This window comes from Ailuropoda melanoleuca, chromosome 5, assembly GCF_002007445.2.
Source record: "Ailuropoda melanoleuca isolate Jingjing chromosome 5, ASM200744v2, whole genome shotgun sequence".
In the NCBI taxonomy this organism is placed as follows: Eukaryota; Metazoa; Chordata; class Mammalia; order Carnivora; family Ursidae; genus Ailuropoda; species Ailuropoda melanoleuca.
Window position 1 is genome coordinate 75,270,481 of NC_048222.1, and position 25,345 is coordinate 75,295,825.

The 25,345-nt window shown below is 54.3% G+C and overlaps 1 protein-coding gene across 1 annotated transcript in view; it reads left to right on the plus strand.

Annotated features, from left to right (window-relative positions):
- Positions 1-21,574, plus strand: part of PEBP4 (phosphatidylethanolamine binding protein 4) — a 212,150-nt gene extending 190,576 nt beyond the window's left edge. Inside the window, exons 7-9 of the mRNA XM_019794733.1 lie at positions 8,308-8,353; positions 10,749-10,862; positions 21,276-21,574. Of these exons, the coding sequence (XP_019650292.1) occupies positions 8,308-8,353; positions 10,749-10,862; positions 21,276-21,424 (309 nt within the window). The 3' untranslated portion in view covers positions 21,425-21,574. The remainder of the gene's footprint in view (positions 1-8,307; positions 8,354-10,748; positions 10,863-21,275) is intronic.
- The last annotated feature ends 3,771 nt before the right edge of the window (positions 21,575-25,345 follow it).

Sequence of the window (25,345 nt, forward strand, 5' to 3'; positions counted from 1 at the left end):
TGCAGGCACCCGGCAAGAGGCGTTTCCCTTTCTTGATGTGGTGACCACGACCACATAAATATTAAATTATTAGCTCCTAAGGAGGTTTGAGCAGGCAGAAGGCCAAATGGCCCGTTCGTTTTATTTGTTTTTCAGCATCACAGTCCGGTGTTGTAGCAGGGTGTAAAATTGGTTCTTCACTGGGTCAACCACAGTGGTGTTTAAAATTACATAAGGTAGTCTCCGTGTGTGTGTTTAAGAAGATAAGAACTAGTGTTTAATGAGATCACTAGCCAAAATAGTCAAGACAAAAGGGGTTGTGGAGCTAAAAGTGTAAGATTCAAGAGATCAAGGAAGTGTGCTTACGAATAGCCAACTCCCAACTCGCCACATGCTTCCAGATAACTGATGCATTCCAGAGACCTGTTGTTGATTCTGAGAGCCCCAGCTTCTGTTCTGTGTGTCTAGAAATGGCAGTCTCTAGTCTCAACTCACATTGATGGATAATAATTATATTTAGCTATCAACTCTTTTTTTTTTTTTTTTTTTTTTTTTTTTTTTTTTAAAGATTTTATTTATTTATTTGACAGAGATAGAGACAGCCAGAGAGAGAGGGAACACAAGCAGGGGGAGTGGGAGAGGAAGAAGCAGGCTCATAGCAGAAGAGCCTGATGTGGGGCTCGATCCCACAACGCCGGGATCACGCCCTGAGCCGAAGGCAGACGCTTAACCGCTGTGCCACCCAGGCGCCCCTAGCTATCAACTCTTGATACTTGCTCTCAAACTATCTTAATATATCTTATCTGTTTCTAAGTGGAACAGGTTCAGTAAGACCATACGTTGTGTTCTTTATTCCGTTTTCCTTCCCACTCCCACTCACTAACCCTGCCCTGGAGCTGTTTGACCTGTGACAGGCAAGGGTCAAAGAGCAGTGGCTCCGCCTTCTCCTGAGGTACAAACCAGTCTGTGAGCCTCCGACACTGAGAGCAACTCAGGCAAGTTTCCCCGAGCAGGAGGTCAGAGGGGAGGCCAGCTAATGCAGGCCCCAGGGGGGTCCAAGGCTCAGGGCTAGCACCTGCGTGACAAGAAGCCTTGGGACCCAGATGCAAGGAAGGGAGCCATGGTGTTCTCGGAGCAGTTATCTCTACACAGAATGATCCAGGGGATTCTTTTTCTTTCTGGTGGTTTGTTTGTTTGTTTGTTTTCTGTGTTTTCAAACTTTTCTGCCATGAGCATATAGTACTTTAGTGATCTGAAATGAAGTTGTCATTTGTACAGGGAGGTGTTTGGGTTTGGGGAACCCAGACTCAGCTGCTCTGAATGAGGCCATGGTGATGGAGTCCTGCTCCACGCAGCTCCGACCTGCCGCCTGGGCCGTGCTCCAAGGCCTGGCCCTGCCCAGATACTTTCTTGACCAGAGGCCCCTCTGATGACTCCCTTGGGTACATGGCTGCTGAGCATATGGAAGTCTTGCCTGGGGTCTGTGGACCCAAGTGTAGGTTGCTGGTGGCTTTGATTGTCAGAAGCATTGCCTGCCATTCAAACCTAACCCTCTGCTTACATTTCCAGCCTTATCTTGAGCTTTCTTCCAGACCCACATGCTCTTTCACACATTGTTTGCATATTTATACATTGTTAATGCAGTTCCCTCAAATTATGCTGCCCCTGCCCTATCTGATGCACTGGAAAGCTAAAAAACTCCTACACATCCTTCAAGGCCCAGATAGCATATAGCCTCCTCTCGACAGCTTTTCCTGATCGCTGCCCCCAAGCGGGTACAACTTCTGTTCTCTGTGCTCCTCTAGCATTTCCCGTAGACTTCAATTATTGAGGCCTATAATAGAGTTATTTCTTTGTCGAATGATCTACCACACTGGACCATGAGTTCCTCAACACCATGAACGGTGCCTCATTCATATTTCTGTCTCCAACCCAGGGCTTCTCATTCATTGACTCATTTATCTACCCATCTCCCCAAGCCATCATTCCTCAGGGCCAACTCTATGCTAGATATTATCACATACACGCAGGTGCAAGACAGCGTGACTTATTTGGAAACCACATGTACTTCCACACGGCCTAGAACAAAGGGTCTGGACAGCCTGTACTTCTTAAGTTGCAGACAGTCTTGACCTTGGCCTTGGGAAATCTTGCCTCTTAACCCAGTGTCATGAGGAATGGTGAAGCCCTGGGTGAAGCCCCTCTCTCTCATCCGGGTAACCACTTAGTTACAAGGAGCAGATAATTCCCCCTCAGCTACACCCCACCTCTCCCCATTTTGGCATCTGGAGACCCAGGGAGGTAACTGACCCCAGATCTGAAGCCAAACTAGGAGTCAAAACCCAGGGGTCTGTGCCAGTCACGGCCAAGACACCAAATCTTCAGGCTACCCACTGGCACTTTCTGAAGACTATTCAACCACCCAGCCCCACTGCCCATGAAGGTGCCAGGAAGAAGCCTATCGGGTCTTTGATGTTAACCCTTCTTGAGGGAAACTGGTGCACAAAATAATTGGCCATCTTACATCCTGGAGTCTAGAAGCACTCAGCTCCCAGGAGGGCTCAGGTGCGTGACTCCTTCTCACCACTTCCCACGGATCCTTCACCTACCTCAGTGGCCAGCCCTCCTTTCCCTGGCCTCAGGGCAAAAAAAGCAGGCCACAGGATTAATTGATCACAGCCTTTCCCTTGAAGCAGGCATCGGTCTCCAGGGCTGGGTCCTCTCCAAGCGGGTGTTCGGCGGCCTGGCAGCCACAGCCCCTGGAGACCTCAGAGCCCGGGAGCTGTCAGTGCGTTCCACTTACTTACCCCTTCTTAATTGCAGAATACACAGACTGCTGGGGAGCACTCGGCAATCTTGTGCCTTTTCCTGGATCCTTTGCCACTTGGCAGCTTGCAGGCAGCTGTGCAAAACAGCAAGGAGCTTTCTCATTTGGTGCCAGTGTCAGAGAGCCTGGAACTCTGTTTCTGTTTTCCCTATTTTTCCCTCTCCCCCTCCCCCGCCCCGCCCCAACCAAGTGCTGTTTCATTCATGTCTCCCTTCACTCTCCCTTATCCCCACAACATCTTTCTGTACCTCACCTTTCAAGTTCAGGACTCTTCTGACAGCCCTCCCCATCCCTACCCCTCCAGAGATCAAAAAGTGAAACTCCCCACTCTGACTGAGGCTTGCAGCCAGGCAGGAGAAGTGATTGAATCCTCCTGTCTAGATGGGAAGAAGTGAGTGAAGAGATTAAATCATCTCCAGCAGACTCTAGGAAATGTGCTGCTGACCCTCTACTCCAGGGGTCAGCGAGCCCGAGTACCTGGGGCCTTCACAAATGCCCAGGTGGGCGGACAGTTGCCTGTAGGTAATTGAAGGGGAATGAGGAAACTGGGCTGGCCTCCCTCCTGGGCCCAGCGCTGAGCCAGGCCATTTCTCACCCACCTGACCTCACAACCCAAATCTGGCCACCATGTCTCAAGAAGGCTTGACCTAAGGCTTCTCCCAAGGCTGGAGAAGGGGTGTCCCTGGACCCTCGATTCTCAGGAAAGGTAGCTTTCTGGCTGTCCCCGCGGAGAAGAAACAAAGGAGAGAGGTGTCTTTCATCTAATTGGCTCATCTGTTTGTGGTACTCCAAAGGCTTAATGTATCAGGGACCTCTGGGACCCAGCCTGGGAGGGCAGAAGGAGCTACATCCAGTTAGCAGTGTGGTCCCATCAGAAGAGACTGGGACAGAGTCAGGAGGAGAGGCTTCTAGCCTCAGCATCGGGGCCAGCTACCTATCACACGTTAGACAAAGGCTTCATTCATCTCTCCCTCCTTCCCCAGATGTCTGTTGGACCCTTACTGTTTTAGGGTGGGTTGCCCCAAAGCAGAGCGCGAGACTAGGAGACCCGTGCAAGTAGTGAATTTTCAAAAGGACGTGAGGAAGCACTAGTAAGGGATCAGGTGAGACAGGAATAATGAAGGCACTCAGTCGAGGCTCCTGAGCAAACAGGCTCCACTGTGGGTGCCTGGAGCCAGTAGGGAATATGCAGCTCCATCATTCCCCCCAGAGGTGGGGAGCTGGAGTATTTATGTGCCATTTCCCATCGGCCATTGGTTAGGAGCTGTTGCCAGAGGATGGTAACACCCCAGCATGTCACCCTATTGTGCAGGTGGTGAAGCAGGCTCTGGACGCCCGAGGGGGTCCTGGGCCCAGGAGAAGCAGACTGGAAGGAAAGCTGGAGAGCACCACAGTGGCAAGGGCCAGGGAATGAGCCAGGGCACTGACAATGTCTACTACTCTGTGTGAAGCATCTTAAGGGCTACAAAGATGGGCAGGATGCTGTCCCTGCCCTTGAGAGGCTAAAGCTTCTCTGGGTTTCCTTCTAGTGAGTTGGGAGACTGAGCTCTGCCCTTCCCAAGCAAGGGCTGCTGTGAGATGGTTGCATCGGTTAGAGCCCTGGAGAAGAAACACTGAAAGCTCATTGCGAATGTCAGTTAACAGTAGTGGAGAGAAGACCCTAGCTTCCAGCACTGTGCTTTCTACTTGACCAGACACCAGCTGATCAGAGCAAGTCTGGTGGGACAGTCTGTATCTACCCTGGGCCAAGACGGGGGTCGCCATGACTCTCAGTCAAGTTTTGACTCCTCTTCAGCATCTCACATGCCAGGTCCAAACTAACTTGATAGAGAAGCTATGAGTTCTGAGGTTGGAGACAGCTGGAAAGGAAATCTCACGTCTATAAAGCTAGAAATTCCTCCAAAGTGTTCATAGAGTCAAGCTCCTTCTCTGCAACTAGAATAATGCATGCCTCTTCCTATGCCAGACAGTCGTGTGCATTTCCTCCACACACACACATGCACACATGCATGCACACACACACTGGGGACCAACTTGTAAGGAAAAGAAAAGACTATTCTTATATCCTGAGTGTTTAAGGGGCCTCCTGAGCAATCTTCCACCCCTCTTCTCCTCTCTTTGACAGAGGACGCTGATAAGTCAAAGAATGGCTTCCCCAGGGTCATCTAGTCTCTGACACTTAGAAGGACCCTGGACATCCTCCCAAGCACACTATCCTAACACCTCAGGTGTTCCTGTCCTGATATCCTGAAAAAGCCACCCTGGGCTTTTCAGTGTTCTTGAGGATCAGAAACCCGACAATTTCTACACTGTTTGTAATTTCTATAATTATTTCCTTTTTTTAACCTTAGCATTTAGACAAGCTCCTTCTGAAAATGTCAATCTGTCTTAGCTATAGTAAGGGAAAGGAGGTTTTGTCTGGGCTGGGCCCATCTTAAAGAGGAGCAGTATACCTGGGGGAGGGGAGAAGGCCAGGGAGGAGGGCTCTAGGTGAGGAAGCCAAGGTGTAGGAGAGCTCTCAGCAGCCCCTTCCCTGCTGCACGCCCTCTTTCCAAAACTCCTGTCTGCTCAGACATGACAGGTATGGTATCTGTCCCTCAAATGCTAGGTTCATTGAGCCCACCCTCAGGGCCCTTCTGTCAGTCATGTCTTCCTAGGAAGTGCTCAGAATCAGAGATTCCCCCCTCCCCACCAGAAATGTTCCAGAATCTCATCCATCCCCAGAGATTTCCAGCTTCCTAAGGTCATCTCAGGCTAAATGAGGTACTCTGATCCATGAAGACACTTTAGGAGAGCTCATGATTTCATATGGGGGTGGGGGGCTGGAAGTGGGGAACCATGTAACCATTTCCACTGTGGCCTCAGGCCTCTAGGTAATATCCGTGTATTTTAATAATAGTCTTCCTAAAGCCACGCTGCCTGGAGGAGCGATGGGATTGTCATGACGTTGTAGAAAGAGCATAGGATGGCACTGTGTGTCAAAAGACATGAGATCTTCAGCTAGTGGGTCTCAAAGATCAAAGGGTCTAAGGCTGCTTCCTCCTGGAATATTCTGGGATTCTCCCACTCACCACTCTGTGGCTCTGGACAAACAGTTTGAGCCCCTTGGAGAGTCAACTTTCTCACCCTTTGAGTTTGGTTTCCTAAGACCCCTATCACATATTGATTGAATGGTAGAAATTTTGGCACATTCCCCCCACCCAGAACAGACCAATAAGGGAAGGTTGATGGCCACAGGAAGCTCAGCCATTCCTCAACCCAGCTTGAGTAAATACCAGCCACCCTGACCACAGGCTCTGGGGGAGGCCCCTCTATAGCCTGGTTCTTCCTTAGAGCCTTCCTTCCCTGCTCATCCTTCCAAGGACCAGCCCCTGTCCATAGGACAAGCTCCAGAGAGACCCTAAGAACTCTAAAGCCATCAGTGCCCTCTGCTCCCAGCTCCGCCCGCAGCTGCCTCAGCGGAGCTCAAGGGCTGCTCCGCCAGGGAAGGCGGGCAGGAGGGGCCTCTGGCTTTACTCAGTGAATCCACGGGTGTGCGTATGTCTTTGCCAAGCTGGCCCCAGTTGATGAGAAAAGACTCCCCGGAGTGAAAGGGAGGGGAAGGAGAGCCTTTCCACCCTGATCAAGGCTACAGATCAGACTTTCCACCCTTCTCTGCACAAACTCCCTGACCTTACGGGCCCCAGCAACCCACCACCCCTCCCCAGCCCTCCCTGCACTCGCTCGGAGGAGAGAGGCCTGTTGATCACTCTGGGTGGGACCCAAACCTGTGGGGAATTGACAAGAAAGAGCCAGCCTAGGTTGCTGTTGTTTTGTGGAAACAAACCGCTGGCTGGGCTGACTTGGAGAGGAGTGAGGGGGAGGCTGGGAGCGCACAGCGGGCTTGGCTGGGCTGGGCCGCCCTGGGCTTGGCCCCCATCTCTCACTCGTTCTAGAGCCGCCAGAGAGCCAGGCAGCTATTTCGGGAGAGTGGCTGCTCGGGCTTGGGCCCTCCCATCGTCTCCTGAGAGAGATGGGTATCAAGGAGAGTGGCCTCTGTTCCCCAACCCCTTTCCCCTACCCCAGTGCCCCCTGACTTCTCAAGTCCTGGCCACAGCTGGGTCCCATGCCAGTCCTGGGTAAGACAGGGCCTGATACTGGGGGAGTGGGGGACCGTGCTGAAAGCAGGCCAAGGCCCAGCTGGGACGAGCCCTGCTGTCCCAGGGACTAAATTTAAAGGCTGTCTGGATGCTCCCGACCAGACAAGACTGCATGGGGGGGGGGGGGGCTGAAAGAGTGCCAGAGGACAGAGATCTCATCTGTTCGGGCTGAAGACAACCAAGTGGGAAGGGGGCCCAAGGTGGAGGGGCCCATTTGCAGTCTCCCCACCTTCTCCCAACCAAAGGTAACCTAGACAGACAGGGAGGAGCCTGGGGGAGGGGATGTTCTAGCCAAGGAGACCCAAAGTAAGAAGAGTCGGTAGACAAGCTACAGCCCAGAGGGGAAGAGAAGGGGGAGGGGGGCTCAAGAAGGAGGGGTGGGGTTTTAATTCTGTAGAGGATAAACCACCCTAGGGGTTGGGTCACCCAGCTGACCCTGAGTCTCTGCAGAGTAATGAGAAGAAGTCTCACAGCTCCCCCTTCCCAAAGCCTCATCCTGAGCACCTTTGCCATACAGGGAGGGCTTCGTGGAAAGGTGGCCAGGGCACAGTTAGGTGTTGGCAGAACCGATGAAGAGCCATGCTAATCACCATCATTAAGGCCATAAAACCCCACACCTAGGGGCCCCCGAGCTGTGGCACGGACCCAGGGGCCCGGCTCCAGTCCCTTTCATCTGAGCATCTCCCAGTCCTGCACAAACAATAATTAGCACCCGCCCCCGCGATCGCCTCATTATCCCACAGACGCGGAGCAGAGGAGAGAAGGGAGGGGAAGGAAGAAGAGGGAAACTGAGGCCAAACAATCTGCCAGGGGTTGTGGGCTGAGTCCAATCAAGGCTGGGGAAGAAGCTTCCTCAGAATCAGCGGTCCAGCCTCCTCCTGCCCTCCCTGCCCTTCTGGTTACTCAGACAGCCATTGGCCTAATGTTCTGAAGGCCCAGAAGAGAGCCCGAGAGGCTAGGTTGGCCTAGCAAGGCTGTGTGGATTGTCAGCTCCTGCCTTAGATCTGACCAGACCTCAGAGGCAGAGACTTGTGTCCCATGCCCAGTCTAGGGGCACAGATGATGGGAGTGGAATGGCCCTTCCAGAAGTATCCTGTCACTCTCTCCAGCGGTCAGGGGGGGTCCATCTCTCACCCCCAGGCCACCCTCAGCAGTGCCTGTGTCTGTCCTGGACCCCTGAGACACCATTCCAAACCCCGTTCTGGCAACGTGTCCCAGGAGCAGCCATACCGTCCCTACTCTTCTATCTTACTCCCTCAGAGAAAGAAGTCAGCAAAACCCATTTGGACTGAAGTGTGTGGTGTGGCCTTCTGCTGCCCCAGGAGTGAGTAACCCACACCTGTGCCTGTCTTCTTATTGCAGGGCGTTGATATAAAGAAAGGGAAGGTCCAGGGCCAGGAGTTGTCACGTGAGTACGACCCTCCATTCCTCTTGCCCCAGCCAGGGCAATGACATGACTGCAAGAACCCTAACAATGCAATTTAATGTTGAGACTTGGTGGTGGGAAAGTGCCCACCCACCAGGGCTAGTTTACTCTTCCACAATTAGATAATTAATCATCACGACAGCCTGGAGGCCACTGCCGCCAATATCTCCATTTGAAAGAGAATGAAAGCCAGGCACAGACCCACCTGTCCCATGGCTCCCAAGCAGTAAAGGGTGGGGCCCGCATTAAATGCAGGGGTCTGCTCTCCTGGAGGGACTGGCTGGGTCACTCTCCTCCCTGTGTTCCCTTGCACCCGGTGCCAGATGTGCTTGCATGAGGCCCCATAGGCCTCCCTTTTCTCTGATGCCCTCCCCTTCCCACCCCTGTCACCCTCAGCTCCACTCCTCCCCACCCCGTCAGACCCCCCTGCAAGAGCATGCCCTCCCCTCAATTTGAAGGGATTGCTCAGGCGCAGACCTGGCCTCCGAAGAGGGCTGAGCAAAAGGACAAATGAGCCGCATAGTTCCATGACGCAACGTGGGGTCAGACATCAGATAGGCCTGGATTCAAATCCCAGCTTCACCACTTCCTATCAGCCTGACTTCACCTCTCAGAGCCCCATTTCCTCATCCAGAAAATGGGGATAACACTCATCTTACCAGGTTGTGCTGAGGATTGACGAGATGTCGCACGGGAACGCACGTAGCCAGGGCCTGGTACCAAGACGTGGCTCCTCATGTGTGTGTCCCCTCCCTTCCTCCTCATGACCCTCAGCTCTACTTTTGGAGGGGTTTCTTCAGGAAAGCCCTAGCGAAAGGGGCTGGGTCTCCATCTCCCCTGAGGATAAATTCCCAGCTGCACAGAACCGGTGAGGTCCAATCGCGGCCTGCGGCACACACAATCAGGGACACTAGTTCTTTGGCAGTGTGCGACATGCCCACTGTCAAGCGTACTTGGCAACCCACACACCCAGCAGCCTTGCCAAAAGCTGACCCGGCTACCTCTGCCCTCCACACGCCATGCACGTGAAGACACACTCCAGCACCCACCTATGCTCAGAAGTCTTCCTCAGCATTGGCCGTGTTTGTGAAAAAAACAATGACTTACCCACATTTGCACACACAAGGACAGAGACCCTCCCAATCAGCCTCCAAGAACATGCACACCAGCTCTTCCGGTACCTGCACCTGCACCAGTGTAGACCCCAAGCCATACAAACTCACATGGCTCCTGGCACACCCTGTGCTGTGCTCACTCTGAATGTGTGTGCGGGCGTACGCCCTCACGCGCATGCGCAGCACACACACATACACACGCACACACACACATGCACGGATATCAAATCTGCAATCAAAAAGTCAGGGAGAGATGAATAGTCAGGAATTCCCCTGGCTGTGAGCATGCTGGAGGCCCCAGTGGCCGGAAGTGCACCATGAAGAACGCTTCCAACAGCTCCAAATAGCGAGTGGCTCTTGTCTAATGACCGGGAGAGGGAGGGGGCCATAAAGTACCAACACTCCCTCCCACCAGCATCCTCACTGCACACACTCCACCCCCACCCACCCCCAGGAAGATTTCTGCCTCTCTGGAAGGGGAGATGAGGAGAGCGAAGGGGAGGAGGCAGAGGCACAGTTTGGAAGGAGGCCCAACTGGAACCAACCGCAAAAGTCTGGCCCACAAAACCCCTGCATAGACTTGGGGAAAGAATGAGAGATGTCCCCACCTCAGCTCCCCCCTACCCCAGAAATAGATCTGCCTCCTGCACCGAGGGCAAAAGGGAGGGAGATAGATAGGCCTTCTCCTCCGGAAGAGCCTGAGTGGGCTCCCAGTGCCCCGAGCACCCAGATCCTACACTTCCATGATCAAACCTTTGAACCGAGTCCCACCCACCCCCGTAACCACTTCCAGATCCTCCGGATCCAGCCAAGAAATTGGCTTCTTTCGGAATTGAGTTCATAAGGAAATGCTGAAAAAATAAATAAAAATCCACTGCCAAACGCGCTCACAGAGGAAGATGGGTTTCTCTTGAGGCAGGAAATCCATCAGGGTAGACTAAAGCAGCACAGGGATAACACCAACACCTGCTGGCCAGGAGAGGCCCGGGGAGTCCCAGCAGCGCCCAAGACCCTCAAGCAGCCCACACCTCCTCCTCCTCCCCGTGTTGCCCAAAATAAGGTCCTTCCTAAGGGCAGCTACCAAAGCTGAGGTCCTGCCAAAGATACATCCTAATGGTTTGTGATGGGTAGGCCCCCAGCTGGGACCCCAGGGGGGACCCTGAAAGGCACAAAGGATTCTCTTTTCCTCTGGCCCGGGGCAGCCATGAGGTTGTGGGTACTGCGGGGTGGGGGCCCACGCTTTGTCCTTCTTCTGCCCCCAGCCTACCAGCCTCCGTCCCCACCAGCACAAAGTGGCTTCCACCGCTACCAGTTCTTCGTCTATCTTCAGCAAACACAGAACATCTCTCTCCACTCCAAAGAAAACAAAACTCGAGGTAAGGCCTTCCCATCTGCCAAAGCCAGTGCGAATTCTGGGGTGGAAGTGGATGCTTGTGCATTCATGGTGAAGTTGGGACCTTGACCCCTATCCATGAGCCTTGGAGGCCAGAGTCAAAGGGTGGCCTTTCTTGGCAGTAGACTGGAATGAGTGTCCTAAGGGAGGTGTCGGCATCAGATGTGGTCTCCTTCCAGAAGTAAATCCCACAGACCAAGATGGTGGCTTTTGCTGGGTGGGCAGGTCTCTGAGGCTGGGTCCCAAAGGGATAAACTGAAGCCAGGGAGAGAAGCATTTCCCCAGCTCAGCCTCGAATGGCATGTGCAGGCAGCTACCCCACAGCACTTCTGCAGGTAATTGTACCCTATAATTGAGTCCGATCTGGGCAAGAGGGCCCTGGAATGCCACCCTGCCAGTCTGCCTTCATTGGTCGTTAATTGTCCTGTCTGCCCAGTACTACCTCAGTGGTGGGGCAAACACTTCCCCAGCCATGCCCCTTCCACTAGCTTCTCTGAGCAGCCCTTCTGGCACCCTGGAGAGGATCCACTCCCTGTAGCTTCCTAATGGCAAACTGATGGTGGCCTTGGTCCCACTCCCACCAGAGCTGGGGAGCGGGAAGACCCGTGGCCATCTGGCCACTGCAATGCCTCAGGCGACTCACCTGCTTCTGTGTGAGCCATGCCCCCTCTCTGAGCTTTGGATTGCTCTTCAGAAATTGGGAAATAAAGTAATCCCTGTATGCACTATCATTTCCCCCATTGGGGGAAGGGAAGATAACGTGGAAATGCCATCTTGAGAGTGCAGACAGCACATCCCCCAGGCTGGCAGAAGGGTGAGTGGGTGGGTGGGTGTCATCAGCCATTTGCTCTCACCCAGTGACCCTGACCAACTTCCACCCACTGGGAAGACGGGGAAGGTATTGTTACAAGCCTGTTGCCCGAGGCCCCAGAGGAGAGGAACTTGGAGCCCGGAAAGGCACTCGCTGAGCGAAGGAGGCCTTCAGGTGTGCCGAGCAGGAGCCACCAATCACAGAAGACTCTGGGCTGCCCTGAAAGCAGAGTTGGTGCAACCTTTCCACTGGTGAACCCTCCCCAGGTGCCCTCAGCACCTCGCCAATCTGTAAATCTGTTTAAACCGCTTTCCCAAAGACGAACTTTCAAATCCAGATACAAGGAGAGAAGGAAAAGAAAAATGTATCTTGCCCAAGCCAAGACGAATTTCTCCAGTTCCCTGGCTCCCTCTCATCTCGGACATCATGAGCCCCCTTCCACCAGTCCAGGCACTGCGCTTTCTGGAGGCTGGGAAGTAGCACCTCAGCCCACCACGTTCCCCCACAAAGGAAGGCAGTGCCTCTGAGTCCCACGTTAGACATCATAGTCACAAAGCCCACACCCTGGGTGGGGCGGGGGGCGGGATCGTGCTCAGACTGTCCCCTGGAAGAGCCTCCCGCAAGATCAAGGGCCTTCTGAGGGGTGGGGTGGCAGGGGAAAGGAGAGAGCAGTAGGTGAAGCCAGGAGGAGCGTGAAAGGGGTGAAGGAAGAAGGGAGGTGCATGCGGCAAAGACACTTGCCCCTGCCTTGGCTGCGGTCCTCGCGTTTGATCCTAACCCGTCCTCCAGAAAACACAGTGGCCTGTGTGCCCTTCCTGTGACGCTGGCAGCAGGCAAGGAAGCTCAAAACCTATCCAGCCTGACACCCACTGTTAGCCCCTTTGAATCTTGGCCCAAACCGCAGTTTGTTGTGCATCCCCCCCCAACACACACACACACACACACACACACACACACACCTCTCATCTACATGAAAACTTAGGAACTGGACAGAGTCCCTTGACTTCCGTGCCATTTTGCTTGCTGCCAGAAATGGAGGTGGGAAAATTATCCTCCCAGGAGAGCTCTCCAGCCAGGCCAGGGACTGCTCCCACCATATGACCCCTCTGGTGCCTGGTCCTCCTAGCTAGGGGTTTAGGAGAGGACAGGATCCCACAGCACAGAGAATGTTCCCTGCCCTCAGGGGGCTTACAGTCTGCTTGGAAAACACTTAAATAACAATGCAAAGCAGCTTATAATTAAGCATTTAATTGTGTTTCTGCCTGTAAGGACAACTGGAGAGCAAGTGCAGTTAAGGATTGTCTGTAGGTTCCTAGGATTCCCTTCCCTCCAAGAAGACACACCCTCTTTAGCTAGGAGAATTGCAAAGGTATTTTACTGCAGGGTGAGGAAATCTGTATTTCCAGTCTCCAGCTAGTGATTTGATGTTTGGGCAAATCAGCTATACTCTCTGAGCCTCGGTTTCCCCATCTAGAAAATGAGGGGTTGGATCTGGACGATCTACAAGCCTGTATGGCCCTGAGGCTACATGGAAGTGGTGTGGCCTTGGCTGGGCCCAGGAGAAGGAGGACATGTGAATCCTTGAGTGAAAGAGAGAGGAAGCTCTGAGCTGGAGAAACCACAGATGCAAAGATTATTTTTTAAAAGTGAGAAGGAGCACCCCTGTGAGGAACAGTGAGGGCATGAAAGGAGGAAGGGGGATGGTCAGTCGCGCAGGTTCACGACAGCCCAGCAGAGGCACAACCTTGGCGGGCGCCATGAAGAGCCGTTAGACCTTGGCCATGGGAGAGGCGAAACACAAAAGCCCCTCTTCAGAGATGACTAAGCTGGAGCGGTGGGCAGGACTGAGAGGAGCGAGAGCACAGGGGGCCGCCAGGAGCGTGGAGCTGTGTGCCCAGATGAAGCTGGGGGCTATGGCAAAAGCAGGAGCTGCGCTTGCGCATCATTGGAACTCCTGGAGCCCTGTGAAACACCGGCACCGTGCTCGTGGAGCCCCAGGCTGGCCCAGCCCTCAGGAGGCCAGGACCGGGAGCCACGGGACACAGGCCCGGGGGCTTACTTCGGTCTAGTTTTCGTTCCATGGGAAGGTATCCTTGGAGGGGCAGGAGAGCCCTAGGGTATGCATGGTATAACCAGCCCCTGGTGTTTCCTGGATGCACAGGTAGGAACAGATTCCAGAAATTAGAGGGGAAAGTCACTATGCAAGAACCAGGTAGAAAGGCATCCGTAAGGGATAGTTGACTTGAGCCGGTCCTATTGGGTCCTTCCCTCCCTAGGACTTAGGTGTGAATGACAGTTTTGGATGAGGACTTAGATGTGAATGAGAAGTTTTGGATGGATCCTAGTTGAACTTGTGTGACCATGGGACTAGGGAACATAGCTCATTGCCAGGGGCTGAAACCCTCTCCGTGTTTTCCCTTTATTCTGTGACCTCAAGACAGCATATACAGGGTCAGCTGATGGGAGAGCTGGATATATCCATTGTGTGACCTTGGACAAGCCACCTCACATCTCTGGGCCTCAGTTTCTACATCATCAAGATAAGGGATTGGACTAGTTGGTCTACCATTGAATGACCCTTAACAGATTTGCTCCCAGCTTACCGAGTTCCCCCCACCTCTGAGTTCTGTGAGACACGTGCAGGGAGCAAGTGATCAGACTTGACTAGCCTAGCCAACTCCACACACTTCTGGGTGGAGGCTTTCCATCAGATACTGGTCTGCCAGGACCACAGCAAGGGCCCTAGAAGTGGATTTGGAGCCACCTTGCTTCTAGTTTATGAAGTCCTGCCTTCCCCACTCCTCCTGCCTTTACACAGCTCCTTCCTCTCCCTGCCATTTTCCCCACCGTGCTGGGCATGATTCACAAATGCCCTCTGCATTCGTTGGGATGATGCCAAGTGTATGTGAGGCAGTGTTCTAGGTGCTGTGGGCACAGAAGTGAGCCATGTGGACCCGGACCCTGCTCCCATGGATGTCCATGCTGTCACCTGGTGTAGCTCTGCGGATCATTGGATCTCACAGAGCGAGCGGAGGGAGATATTCAAATAGCTCGAGCACGATCACATCCCAAACAGGGAACAACGGTGAAGCTGAAAGAGCCCGAACTGGTGTCCTCTGACCAGGGCTGGCCCAGTTTCACTGACATTTGTCCCAAAGGCCACACCTCGCCTTCCCAAATTTGGGCCTGCAACACACTGGACTTGCTCCTCTGCCTCCAGCCCCCCTCCCCCACCTTCTCTGCCCAAGGCCCAGAATCTGGCCTCTGGGCTCATCTGTGATTCATGATGGTTTGACCCTGCATCTTCCTCACAGCAGCCTTGGATTCGGCATCTAGACTTCTACATTGTAGAGGAACCAACTGAATGAGCCAAGGGGATGTGTCCGAAGACACACGATGCTGGCTCCCACCTCATCCCGTGCACCCTTCCAGACCACATGCTGCCAGACAGCCACTAACTCCCACTCACGTCAGTGCCCCCCAAGCTCCCCCCAGCGACTGATTTGCCTCTGCCCGCTGATCTGGGTAGACCATTTCTCCCCTTCCCTGAGTCCAAGGGCCCTGCTTGCCTGCAGAACACCAGTCCTGCTGATGGCCCCAGGATGCTTTCCCATAGGGTGGTCTTCTCTTGCGGGCTTGACCCCGCCCTCCCCTGCCACCGTCTCTCTCTACACACTCAGTGACACTTTGTTGTGCCTCCTTAGTCACCCACTTTTATCTCTTTATATTACTCAATCATTTTTCACTTGCAAGGGTCACTTCCACCATGAGACTCAATTCCTTGAGGGAGAAGCTCACCTCTGCTGTAGATTTCCTCTTTACCACCGGTCCCTGTGCTCAGCCCACTGTGAACTTTGAGTCAATGAGGATGTTTGTGTATGGGACACACCCACGTATGCACATTCACAAGCCACACACACACACACAGCTGCACATTCTCACACCCCCATATTCAACTCATCATCAACTTCCTTTAACACCTGAAAAGACAGCCACCTCTGTGAGCGTCATGCCCACAAATGACAGTTTTGGCATCCACATCCTCCCTGTCCCAACGCCGAGCGGGCGGGCAGGACCACTTGTGCCCAGACTCTCTACCAGCCTGCCCTGACTCTCCCTGGTCTTCCCCTCACCCAGCTACTGGACCCTGTGTGGTGGGCAGACCACGGCCATTGCTCCCACCAGGTGAACGAGGAGACTGAAGCCCAGAACAGTGATGGCTTGGTCGACCCAGGATCCACAGTTAAGAACAAATTACCTTTCTTCTGATATCTGGGGCAACCTCTTTGCTCCTGTCGCCCACTTACCCACATTCCCTCTCCCCTCACCAAGACCACCAGATTTCTGGGCCCTGGGGTGGGGACAAAGAAGGCGCAAGTCCATCCCGAAGCCCTGGGTGTCCTTGGCTAGCAGCAGCAGCCTCCCGAGACGAACCCTCAGGCCCCTTCCCTGGAGAACGCTACAGACAAGCACTGTGTAGAGACTAGAACTCCCAGGAGCTGTGGTCTGCATCATGCCACACCTCAGCCACCTGGCCCAGGGGCATCACGAGCCGACCTCATGGCCCCAAGCTCCTCTCACGAGTGAGCAGCGGAAATCCCCTTTCTGCCCACAAGATGACGTGCCACCATTTGTTCCAGAAGCCTCTCCAAGGGGGTGAGCCCAGGATGGTGCCACAGTGCCAGGGGAACTAACAGGCCACATCAGCCTCAGTCACCGCCTCACTGGGGCAGTCTCAGAGGCCTGCAGAGAGACTGCTCCTTGCAAAATGGGATGGGAGGGGCAGAGAAGGGTCCTTGGGTTCTGGACCCGGTGACCATAACCCACTCCCCAGCACTACAGACACCTGAATTGACCAGCTCCTGGGTGAGCCACCCACCCACAGGGGTCAGAGAAGAGAGACAGGCTGAGCCTTGCCACATGGTGGAGTTTAAGGCTTGCTTGTGGCCTCTAAAGGCCTGAGGGGCACCGTGGGTGATTGAGACAATGGGCATCTCGGGGAAATGTTTGAAAGCACAGGCCAAGGGCAGGAAGGCAGCAGAACTCCAAGCAGTGTCAGCAGGAGGAGGCACTGCTGTGGAGGGCCAGAGGCTGGGAGAAAACCCCAGCCTGGCAGCAGTGAGGAAAAAGTAAACGGTGGAGGCAAAGATAGAAGGAAGGGGCCCCCCCGCCTGTAGACCAGCCCCAAACACACACACAGACACACACACACACACACACCCCCAGTATTGACCAGATCATTGGGAAACCACAGAGCATCCCCCAATTTCACCCACAGCTCTAGCCTGCCACCAGCAAATACTGGACTTGATCACCGGAAGCTCAGATCAACAGCTTGGAGCCTCCTCTCTTGCTCCCTTCCCAACCCCCATCTCCATCCCCACCCCCAACCCCAGGAGGGAGGGAGGCATCCTGGGTGATCCATTAGTGGGTAATTAGGAATTGTACTTCCACTCTCCAATCCTCCTGAGTGCTCCAGAGAAGCTGGGTAACCCCTGCCCACCTTGGAACCCCCCTCCCCAGCATCCGCACCCTCTCACTCCTGCCAAAGTCAAAGTGGTCCCCTCTGCCCCAAGCCTCTCAAACCAGCAGGGTCAGCCACTCAGCAAATATTCTTCAGGAGTAATTGGATGTGATGGAACGAGGGCTTTCCAGCTCCTGAGTGGAAGTCTCTGGATGTCATTTAATGGCACAAAAACTAAGAGGCCCAGGCCTCCCGCCTACCACCACCAGGACATCATTAATCTCAGAGGAAAGGCATCAGTGCTGCTATCACTGCAGCCAGCCCTGCGAAGAGCCAGACAAATTACAGACCTGAGCCGGGCGCTCGATGGGGCGGTTATTAGGCTGGCGTTCAATTTTTGTTTTTTCTTCAGGGCCACTGTCCCCTGACAAGAAGCAACGGTGCCCCTAGGGAAACGGGGGGGGGGGGGAGGCGGGGAGACAGGGTTAGATGTAACTCACCCATCTTGGGGGACAGGGTGGCTGCTCACCAGCAGAGGCTCAAGCAGCTGAACTCCCAAAACAGCTCTGAGGAGGCCGCCCCCTTGTTCTCCAGCCCACCTGAACGGAAGCCCCCACTTCCTGGGCAGAGAGAGAAACAGTTAAGGGCCCACTGAGGACCAAACAGCAAGTCAGGGGCGAAATGTCCCTTGGCTAGAGTGGGGACACACGGAGAAGTCTTAAGGGTGGGCCTGATAAAGAGGACAGGCGCATGCTCAGGATGGGACGCCATCTGCCAGGAGCTGCAGAATTGTGCTGCTGGCCAAGGTCACTCTGTGAAGACCTAGCCTGTGACTAGTCCAGCATTCATTAGCTTGTATTAGAAACCCGTTGAGGGCAGGAGTAGGGCCTCGGTGCAAGCAAACCCCCCCACGCCCAGCAGACTCGAGGAAGCGGCTGTCAGTTGGGGTGTCAGATTGCCCTCAGCCCAGAGCTTAACCCCTTCTAGCAGAGGAACTGTCCTCCGCATTCTCAGGAGTCCTCCAAGGAGGAGGGGCTGGGCAGGAGAATATTTCTCGGTCCTGGGATGCCTGCTTAACCCTGATAGGCCCAACGGGCCTGTGCAGTCCCATGTGATGAACCGCTCCCAAACAGTGCTAAGCCAGCCCCACAGACTGGGGCAGCTGGGGGCAGAGAATGATGCCAAGACCTGCCCCAGGGCGATTCCTGAACATTCTAGCCATTGCAGCCCCTGGGACTGAAGCTCCGAGGATGAGTAGCTGAAGTCTTGGAGCCCCTCTCCCGGTTGTTGAAGTCACTGTCTAGGAGAGACAGGCACACGGTGGTGGCTCAGAAACCCCTGACGGCTTTAGGTAAGCTTACCCATCTTTTCCCTTGGCCCATTTCTGGAACATCTCTCACATCTAATATCCTTCATCGCCAACATCGTCCCTATTGGCACCAACCAGTAGGTGAGAGACCAGCCTCTGGGCACAGCCGAGGCATAAGGCTTTGCGGGATGGGAATGGGGCCCCCTAGGGTTGTGCAGGGAACAACCAGCACATCACATGCAGCGGCCCCACCCTGAGGAGACCAGGCCTCCGTGTTCCAGCCACTGGGTGGCTCAGGACACAGGCGCAGATACCCTCCTCCTTTCTCCCTCCAGCCACAGAGGCATTTGCAGTGCACTCACTACCCCTGCCCCGGGCCAAGGAAGAGCCCATCTGGGTGGGCCCAAGTGTGCAAGGGGAGTGGCCTGAGCTTAGACGGCAGCACCGCCCTCTTCCCGTGTGGCAGCAGCCTCTCTGCAGCTCCGGACAGGACAGAGCAGTGCCATACAGGATGGGACTTTCCTCCACATGGTGACCACGAAGCCACAGCCTCCCAGCTCCCCATCTCTCCCCACACACACACTCCTGAGGGTCTGACTCACCCATCTTCCTTCTAGAACTAGCACAGGGTCAGTTCCTCTTGCCCTTTGTGGCAGGAAACGGGGGTGTGAGGAGTCACGGCCAAGCCAGGGGAGGAGGCAGCGGGAGGCTAGCAGCCAGCAGCGCCATACCCGCTCTCCTGAGGGACACGGGCTGGTTTGAGGAGCTGCCCAAGAACCACAGCATTGTCGGAAATGTGACCAGGAAGGTGCTGGGAGTCTCCAAGGGCACTCCAAGCTCCATCAAGAGAAGCCCTCTGAGCTAAGGGAAGGCAAAGTCTGCAGGAGGAGGGCACGATCTCCCTCAGGGTACAGGGGATTTCTTTCCACCAACTTGCCCTGATCTCGTGATGAGAGTTTCAATTCCCTCCTGGCCATCAAGGTTTCTTCCTGCCCCACTCAGTGGGGAAGGCCCCCTTGTCCCCATGCCTGTCACACACCAGTTCACCCATGAGCCCTTTTACTGGCTTGCACACGCGTGCACGCGCACACACACACGCACACAACCATAGACACATGCACACGCTTTCCCAGGATCATGATACCACAGTTCTTTTCCATCCAGCTTTCTGGCTGTGAAGGCCATGCCAGGCCTGTGCCTCCCTGCCTCCCATCCCAGTGGAAGACCCCACTGTGCTCAGTCACCCACCTGTCACCCAGTAGCAGTCTCCCCCCAGGAGAGGCTATCCCAGGGTCCAGCGTCTCTCTCCCTAGTCTGAGCATGCAGTCACCAGATCGGACCTGCGGGAACCTGAAGAAGCCCTTTCCTCCATCCCTGCCCCTAAGAAGCATCCTCACCGGAACCCCATCTTGTGCCCCATCCTCCCATCTGTGCACTGGGGATAAAAATAGTCTCCCTTGGTGAGGATTAAGTGTATGAATATGCATGGAGTTCCTGGCACATAGGAAGCACTATATAGATGTGTTATTACTATTATTAATATTATTTGCATTATCATTATTATTGTCTTGTTTCTTTGGATTAAAACGTTTTTGTTTTCCTTGAAATCATCTTTGAAGCCCAAACACCCCCTGGGGGGGCAGGATGATAAGTGGAGTAACAGCACTTCAAGGGACTGCTTTCTTCCTTGTTGAAAAGGGTAGAGGGTGCAGACAGAGGACCACAGGTGGAGAAAGGGCAGCTCTGAGAGGAAGGCTAGGCTGCCACTGTTGCCGTGCTCTCTATGTGCCTTAGAGATTGCTCTTCTCTGCCGGGCCACGGCCTATCTGTCACTGCCTAGCTCTGCTCCGGCCAAGGTCTTCCCTGAGCACTCCCTCCACCCGGGGAAGGTTGGCAGATTTAGCCAAAAAGAAAAGGATAAAAAATACAGGATGCTCAGTTAAATTTGAATTTCAGATAAACAAGGAATGAATTTTTAAGTATGCTTCATGCAATACGAGGGACAGACTTACAAATTATTTGTTGTTTATCTCAAATTCAAGTTAAACTGGGCATCCTGGATCGTAGCTGGCAATCACGCACAGAGGGTGCCTGGGGCCCAGGGTTTGGGAAACAAGAGCGTGGGAATATGCTTGTGACCACTTCCCTCAGCTTCTCCCCAGTGCCTGAGGCTGCGCCCTCCTTGCCCTGATGCTAGGCCTGTCCACACTTGCCCCAGAAGAGCCACCTCCCCCCACACCCCTGTGCTTTTTTCCCCTCGAAGAGCACCTGGGCACCAACCGGGGACTTCTCACCCATACTCTGTTCCCGCAGGATCCAGGTGCTTGGGAGTAGGGAGAACCCTAGCATGGACTCTTGGGCCAGTCTCAGCCCCAGCAGCTGGGGTTACCAGGTGTGAAGGAAAGAAGCATTAAGGCCTCAGTCATGGGGTCAGGAGAGCCTGCGAAAAAAGAGGGGTGGGTGGAGGAAGTGGGCAGCCCACCCAATGGGGCATTTCCTTTCTGCATGTGAGTGAGGAGGCAGAGTTATGCCAAATAAAGGGCCCTGGGGAAGGAGACCAAAGGCAGTCCAGACCCGACCCAGTCCAGACTCAGTCCCCTTTGTTCCCTGCGGAGCAGCCTCTTCCCACTCTGCTAACATCCAGCTAGGACCCAGAAGGCGCCCCCAGGGACTCTGACACCCTCAGCCCAATGGCCAAGGTCCTTACTTGCTGTCTCCATTTCCCCCAGAGCTGGCCTCCCTGTCGGGCCCTGCCAGCATCCAGTCCATGGCTCTTCCTCACTGCCTTCCTCTGGTCTGTTTGTCCTTCCAGGCTCTTGGAAAATGGACAAATTCCTGAACCGCTTCCACCTGAGCGAACCTGAAGCAAGCACCCAATTCATGACCCAAAATTACCAGGACTCGCCCAATTACCAGACCCCCAGAGCCGGAAGCAGTGAGCCGAAGGACAAACCCAAGTAGAGATAACTGCCTGCCAGGCATCAGGCTCACACTGTAGGTGTGTGTCCACGGTGCCCGCCACGACGGTCTGGGTATGGAACCCCCACTGGGTATGGCACCCTCTGGGTATGGAACCCCTCCTCTTCCAAATTAAAAAAAAAAAAAATCGTCCAGGGCTTACTGGTTGGTTGTGTTCTTTCCTAACCTGCTGTCTCAAAAACTAAGACGAAGGAATCAATCACTGTCCAGCACTGGGACCTGGAGCTTTCCTGTAATTGCAAGTGTGTATATGTGGGGGGAGAGGGTGCTAGGAGAGATGGATAGGCAGGAGGTGGGGGTCCCTAGGCCTCAACTGTCACTGAGGCACTGTGGCCTTGAGTGAAGCACATGTCCTCTCTAAAGTTCTCCCTCAGTTGTGAAATCAAGGTAGGAAGGAGAGTTGGGGCAGTTGGTTTATTGCCACGGTCCCTTCCAACTCTGACAACATCATTCGTTTGACAAATACTGTCGGTATCTGGTATATGCCTGACCATCTTCTTTTTTTTTTTTTTTAAGATTTTATTTATTTATTTGTCAGAGAGAGGGAGCACAAGCAGGGGGAATGGCAGGCAGAGGCAGAGGGTGAAGCAGGCTCCCCACTAAGCAGGGAGCCCAACACAGGGCTAGGTCCCAGGACCCGGGGATCACAATCTGAGCCGAAGGCAGACGCTTAACTGACTGAGCCACCGAGGCGTCCCTGTGCCTGACCTTCTGCTTAGGTGCTGGGGATACATATGTGAACAGGGCAGACAAAACTTAAGGCTTGCTTCATGGAGCTTACAGTCCAGGATGGGAGGGAAAGGTTCATCAGATGACCACAGGCAAATGACAACAAATGTGGCATGTGCTGCGAGGGTGTAAGGGGACCTGCTCTGTGGTGGAGGGGCATAGTAAGGCCCAGGCAAGGCCTCTCTGAGGAAGTGCTATTTAACTTCAGGGCTGAAAAGTGTGGTAGGGGTTAACTGTGAAGGGGGGTGGGGGTTGAAGCCCATGCCAAAGAGAGGGAACACCACCGCCGAGCTCCCTGGGGCTGGCAGGGGCTCACATGGCATCTTCCAGGCCAGCAGCCTGGCCACCTGGACAGATAGGCAGAGACCAGAACACGCCAGGCCTTGCAGCCATGCTGAAATTTTGGATTGTTACCCTGAAAGCAATGGGAAGCCATTGAATAATAAATAGATTGGAGGGGAAGGAGGGGTACAATCTGATTTATGCTTTTAGAAAACTATGAAGGAACTCCTTGGTGTCTACGAGGCAAGGGTTTTTGGAGCCTAACTCCCCTGGATGTCCTCTGAAGGTCACTTGGCTTTCCCACCCAAGTTCCCCTTGGAGGTACCTCTTTTGCTACGGTCTCATTCATGTACGAAGCTCTGGTTCCTTGACGCCCCCACCCCCAGCTCCAGTCCTCTTAGCCCCCCCCCCCTCACCAGCCCCCACCCCAGTTTCCCTCCAAGAGTTAATAACCCCCTCTCCTTGGCCAGAGTAGAGCAGTGTTGGTGACTCATGTATACAGAGTACCTTGAGATCCCCAGATGAAAGAACAGGCTGCAGCTGGGGCAGGGTTATTACCTTCTCAGAGCCATGCCCCACACTCGCTGGAAGGCAGAGGGGCCCTGGCCAGCCCCTCAGCCCAGCTGAGCATATCTTCACTAGTTGGGAGATTTGAGTGGTGGGGATCTGAAGAACGCGATGAGGTGGGAGACGGAGTCCGTGAAGGGAATTGGATGACGCTCCCCCCAACATTGATAGACTTAGCTCCCCACCTAGGTGGTGGGCACTAACTTCTTATTCTGTAGGAGGGCCTCTGATACCAGCCCAGGCGGTAGGAACTCCCCACTCTCTTCTACCCCACCAGGCAAGCTTGTCGGCACGGCTAAAAGAAGCAGCAAAAGGAAGTGTCCATTTGCAGTGTCATGGAAGGCAGTCTCGGAAGGGACATTCTGGGTGTGTGTGAACCTCACACCCCTGCGTCCTTCTCCTTGCAGCCCCCGCCCCACCAGGCCCAGAGTGTAATTGGCAGCTCCGGCTAGAGCCCAAGGCAGGGATAAATAGCAGGCCAGCTCACTAGAGCGGCCCCAAATCGAGACATATCCTCCCCTCTTCTGCTTTTAATTCCTTGTGGCTAGCATGTTTATTTTGGGTGAGGAAAAAAAATCGGATGTTTATCCTTCGAGGAAATTATCGGCTTGCTTTCCTTCCTCCCCCCTCCCCTTTTCTTTTCTCCTGGTGTTTTCGGCTTTGAGTTCAGCTACAGGAGAGACCCCCACCCTCCTGGCCCCAAAACGTGAAAAAAGAACAAAGCTGGCCCGGGCTCGAGGCTGAAGCCAGCCCTGCCAGACGGTCCTCAAAGCCACAGAGAAGAAGGACCATTGCTAGCAAGGGGAAACATGAGGGCCAGGGACACCTTGGGAAACCCACCCTTGACTCTTCAGAAGCCAGCTGGGCCGAGAAGGAAGGCTAGAAGTTCCCGAAGAATTTAGAGGGAGTTTTGCCCAGCCTCTGCCCTTCCCCCAGCTCGAGCTCTTCTAGACCAAGTGGGACCCGAGGGAGGGCCAGCTCCTGGACACTCAGGGCAGCAGCCCCGCCCGGCCCCTCACCCCACCTGCCCAAGGCGGCTACCCCAACAATTTCCCACCCTCAACCCATGGAATCACCCATCTCCCCAAGAAGCTCCCCTGTGTGACAACTGCTCTCACGGAAGGGAGAGAGGTGGCAAAGGAGGGAAAGACAGCCATATGGGAAGACTGCCTGATGACCGTGATAACAAAGGTGGTGGTGGTGGTGGTGGTGGTGGGTCCAGGTTACGACTGAGCAGCTATGGGCCACAAAACGAGCCTGGTAGATGCCATAAATGGTGTAGTTTGAAAAGCACAACTTTTCTTACTGAGCAGACCCAAATTCACATAGACTCTCTACTATCGAAAGCCCTGTGACCTCAGGCAACTTCCTCAACTGTTCTGGACCTGGGTTTCAACTGCAAAAAAACAAAAAACCAGTATAAGCATGGAAATAAGTGCCTTCCTTAAAGATGTGTTGCACCAGTTAGACGAGAGAGCAGGCGAGGCACCCAGGCGCAGTGCTTGGCATGCAGACTGCTCAGTGAATGCGTTTTCCTCTCCTTCCTGCCTCCACCTCACCTGCTCTGCGCCCCACCTGGGCTGGAGCAAGCAGAGCAGCAAGCAGCGTGGCTTTGGGGAGTGGGAAAGAGCCACCCTCGCCAGATGTGAGTCCTTCCCAGGAGCCCCCTCAGAGTTGCAGCGGCCCTGGGGAAAGGGCTGACGGCCAAGGGATCCTCAAGCCCAAGCTCGGCAAAACATTGGGAGGCTTGGATCAGGGAAGAGAGCCCAGTTCCTTAGCAACTAACAAGCATTTCTCTGTAAAGACAAAGACCCTTCACTCAGAATGCTCCTTCCCCCAACCCCCCACCCCTTCTCTCCAGGTGTCTGATATACTCTGCAGGAGTGGGGCTAGGGGCTGCCCACCCCCCGCCTGAGATCTAGGGGCCTTTTGCCCCACCCTCCCGGCCATCCTGATATTACCTGTAATTATCCCACAGCACCTTTCATCCTGGTGCTAATTAACTTTCCCATTCCCCCCCGCCGAGCTGCTGGGGGGGACACATGAGGCATGCGTGTGCACGCGCACACGCACGCCCACACGCATGCTCACACATATACAGATGCCCATGTTTCCCCCTCAGAGACCCTCGCTCCATTTTCAAGACCAGGAAACTAAGGTTACAGAGAGGAGCTGATTCCTTGAGGGTTCCCATCTGCCTCCTCAGTACTTGGAAGGAGAAACCGAGTTGAATAGGCTGGCTCAGGGACAGGGAAGTACAGGGTCCCCCTGAGCATCCTGGGGGAAGAGGGACCAGAAAAGAGAAAAGCCTTTGGAAAAGACTGA